We start from the raw sequence: 4,116 nt of genomic DNA, 5'->3' as shown, positions 1-4,116 counted from the left end.
GGCCCGGACGGTCTGCCGACCCTAATACTTAGCCACTTTTCAAATACTTTTAAAAAAGATTCTAACTCTTGAAATCGGAAGCGCTGTCAGTCCTCATGCAAATACAACTACTAGATGCTCTATGAGGCACTAAATTTTACACAGACCAAAGTCATTGACCCCTCTTTATAGTACGACTATCTAGCCTACTAATCCGATCAATTTCTTCTCTAAACTCTTGGTGACCGGCAAAAACAAAATCTATGATATATCTTTGCCTTCACATGATCCACAACCAATGCTTATAAGTCTTCAAGATTTTTTCTGTTCTGTGTAGTCCAACCTGCATTCTTATTTCTCTAAGAATTGTTAGTCCACAAATATTTGTCATTAATTACCAAAACATCACTAAGGGTTAATGCGTCCACAGTGACAGAGATAATGGTATATACACATTTGTGTCCTCTGCATTTTGACGAGCACAAGGTATCAAGGAAAGTCCTCTTTCTTCTTTAACTAATACAAGAGATAGGAGGCCTTCATTTTCACAACTTTCCCCATGTTCGCTACGGCTTGCTGCGACTTTAATCCGACTGTGGTTGTGTATTTTACAATATTTTATCTCTATGGATTACAGCTGCAGGACAACCGAACATGCTTGGCAAATGTTGGCAATGTAATTTATGGTACATGATTGAATAATTAATAGAATCATTGCCACAAGAATCCATAGAGTCAAGATACTTGAGTCAAAATTTGATGTTCTTCTTCAGGTAAACCACCACCTCTTGCTGCAAAATATTATGGCATAAGAGTTGATGTTATGTTTTCTATGCACTAAGCCTTTTGTTCTTTGAGAAAGTCATGAGGCGCAGTTCACTTACAATCAAGCAAAGGACGATGCAACCTACAGCTCCAGGGAAAAGCGCGTACCAAAGTTGCAAACTGTGAAACTTCGGGCCATCGATAAATAGGAGGGGCAAGCTTGCAGCTGCAAGAATTCAGAAATTATAAACAGCGTACAAAACAAGTGTTCAATGAGAAGGGGATGTACACTGTACAGACAGCTGGGGGCTGGGGCAACACAAGAATTCATAAATTATTTGTCTTGGAAGATTTACCTGGAGGATGTGAGGCACCCGTGATGGTCATGAATGCTATACAGGCTGAAAGGGCTGCACCTCTTGCTAACCAGCCAGGCCCAAACAACGAGAGGGCTAATACGCCCAAAGCCGCACAACCGATCTGGGCGACGAACATATTATATTTCTGCAAGTTTTTATCAGCCGTGTTAGTACTGATTACCATAGATGAAGCACGAGAACTTTTGATTCACCATTAGAGTTGCTAACTTGCTATAAGTTTGTACAGTCACAAACAAGTGTTACTTTGTAAGTACTAATTACCATAGGTGGATTTCAAAAGATTTTGATTCGCTGTAAGCTAGTAGCTACAGTTTTCGATAATCTCGAACCATCTCAAAATGGAAGAAGGTAACTGTAAGCCTGCAAACTGTTTTAAAAACATCAGATAACTTACTAAGGGCCTAATTGGGAACTCTGTTTTTTCAAAATAGCAGTTTATAATACCACATTGTATTATATGCCAATGTATAACTATATTATATTTTAGATTAGTCTAACCCAACACATGTTTGGAGACAAAGTATTTCAGTTATATTATAGGAGAAAAGAAAACCGCAGCTACGTGCAAGCCAAAAACTTTAGCACGGAAAAATATCGTGGTATTGGTAAAACCATGGTTTAAAATGCAAAGTTTTTAAATGTGCTCATAAACGTCTTTTGGTTTAAAATAAAATTGTATGCTCAAATACCATGGTATTATCTTGGTACTAGAAAACTACTATGTTTCGAACAGTCCCTAAATATTTAGTTTTTTGTTACACTTAGAGGTGGTAATGGATCATGATCCAAATAATTCTTCACAACAAGTTAAGACCCTTAATTAATTTTAATTTAAAAATAAATAAAAATAAAGCTCGATGTTAATCCGTTTCGATCCTTAACTTTTATACTGTAAAGTTAGAGCCAATTACCACCCCTAATTATACCGGAATGGCTTGGAGCTGAGCTATTCGAGAGCAAGAAATTTTGCCATAAGCGTTAAATGATGAAGCCCTTGTTGCTAAGTTCCTAGTGTCATGCTACTAATATTTTTTTACAGTAGTTATGCTAGCTTTTTAACTGGATATTTGTTTCTGCAACTACGGTGTCAATGCTTCTGCTTTTCTACCTCAATGTGTCTGCCACTGCTACGCTTTGGTTAATGGTATATTTTCCTTTTCTCTTTTAAATTAAGTTACCTTCAAATCTTTTTTCTTGTTCGAATTCAGTTACCTTAAATCAATCATAATTAATCAGATACGCTAAGTGGTTGTTTGTGGAGCATTCTAATATTTTTAAGTAAATATAGGAATTCAGCGGAACATTACGATAAGGAATATGTTAGAAAAGTGTCTGAGGCTAATCCGTGACCTATATCTATCACCATACAAAACCTTGGAAAAAGGACAGTACATTTTTCTCATCTCAAAAGAAAAAGGATGAAGAAGAGGCAAAGACAGTTTTGAATGTAGGATTTCTTTATAGCATTCAAGTTTCATCGTTCGTGCCCAAAGCGGCCATATCGTCCCACATTACCATCGTAAACTAAAAAAAACATCGTGGAGCTATATTTTAAAATGTATTTGCTTCAAAAAAAATGTGAATGTATGTTGACTACGCACCTTGGCTGCAGGCGAGTCTGGAGCGCTGAAAAGCACGCAGCAGACTGCTCCCAGGGGCGGAATCGTCAAGGATACTCCCTTGAACGCCACCACCTGGTCCATTTTCCCAAGTACCGCCATGGCCAAGAATGCTCCTGAATGGTATCAACAAACATTGCAGGTGGCAACAGATCAAACGGGAGGCCTTCTGACCCTTCGTAAATAAACTTGTTCTTAAAGCCCAAAATTCTGCACTGGTTTGCCAATATTCAAGGAACACTTGTTTTCAGAAAATAAATACGCAAGAAATAGTTGTCATCATCTGGCAACAGCAGAGAGCTTCAGATAAACGCGAGCCAGCCCATGACTAACCAGTCAGCAGACCGGATGGAAGAGATGGGATACCTCCGAAATCACCAGAAGAGGGAAAAGAAATCAGACGCACCAGCCATGATAACAAAAAAAGATCGAAGTCTGGGACTCACCGGCGGAAGGCCAGAGCACGTCGCTGATGCTGACGCCGCCAGACGAGGCCGGCGTGACCTTGGTCGGCCCCGCCGCGGCCGCCTCCGCGACGACGCGCAGGTCCTTCCTTCTCCGCCGGCTGAAGCTGATCGCATTGCCAGCGTTAAGGATCGAGGAGGAGGGGAGGCCCGTCCTGCCTCCATTGGCCTGCAGGAGGGGCGCGTGTGAGCGAGACGCCGCTGCCAGACACTGCTGCACCCTCGCTCGTGCCAAGACGATGCTGCTGCTGCCAATGCCGAGCAGGCTCTGGCTCTGCAGCGAAGCCATCCTCTCCACCCTCCCTCCCTCTCTCTCTCTCTCTCTCTCTCTCTCTCTCTGTGGTATCTAATCTAGCCCTGCTGTTTCTCTCTCCCCACGAGAAGAAACGTAAACGAGTAAGATAAGGGGCGAGAGGAAGAGGACAGACAAGGTGAGGAGGCGCTGTGATGTGATGAGGCCATGAGGGGAGGTGGCCTCTTCGGAGTTCGGTGGCGTGGAGACTGGAGAGTCGCAGCTGTTCTAGTGTTCTATTCCGTTATGTTGAGACAATGATACTGATATATAAACAAACAGCCAAACAGACAGTGAGATACTTTCCATGCGCTCCTCCTTGTTTTCTTCTGACTTGGGTCCGCATTCTTCACCCAGCCATGGATGAAAGGATCACTGCCAAAGCTGCTGTCCCAAGCCGTCCATGTATAGATGAGCAAACGGGTCGCACGGCATCGCCCGGCCCGGGCCCGGCCCAATTAGGCATGGCACGGCACGACCAGGCCCACGGGTCTATCGGGCCGGACATGTACAGTCCTGCGTGCCTTACAAGAGGCCCAGACACGGCCCTTCGGGCCAGGCCAGCCCAAAAAACCCTGACCCAAAACAGTGTCGGGCCAGACTGAAGCCCGATAACA

General features: G+C 43.2%; 1 protein-coding gene across 1 annotated transcript; it reads right to left on the bottom strand.

The window, feature by feature from the left end:
- Positions 1 to 351: 351 nt before the first annotated feature.
- Positions 352 to 3,729, bottom strand: LOC100283888 (HPP). The gene is made up of 5 exons (NM_001156786.2): positions 3,190 to 3,729; positions 2,726 to 2,859; positions 1,101 to 1,248; positions 864 to 970; positions 352 to 770 (listed from the first exon to the last, which is right to left on the bottom strand). The coding sequence occupies exons 1-5, from the start codon at positions 3,494 to 3,496 to the stop codon at positions 729 to 731; spliced, it is 738 nt and encodes a 245-aa protein (NP_001150258.2). The 5' UTR covers positions 3,497 to 3,729; the 3' UTR covers positions 352 to 728.
- Positions 3,730 to 4,116: the final 387 nt, after the last annotated feature.

Source organism: Zea mays, chromosome 5, assembly GCF_902167145.1.
Source record: "Zea mays cultivar B73 chromosome 5, Zm-B73-REFERENCE-NAM-5.0, whole genome shotgun sequence".
Lineage (NCBI taxonomy): Eukaryota > Viridiplantae > Streptophyta > Magnoliopsida > Poales > Poaceae > Zea > Zea mays.
This window is presented reverse-complemented; position numbering and strand designations above follow the sequence as displayed.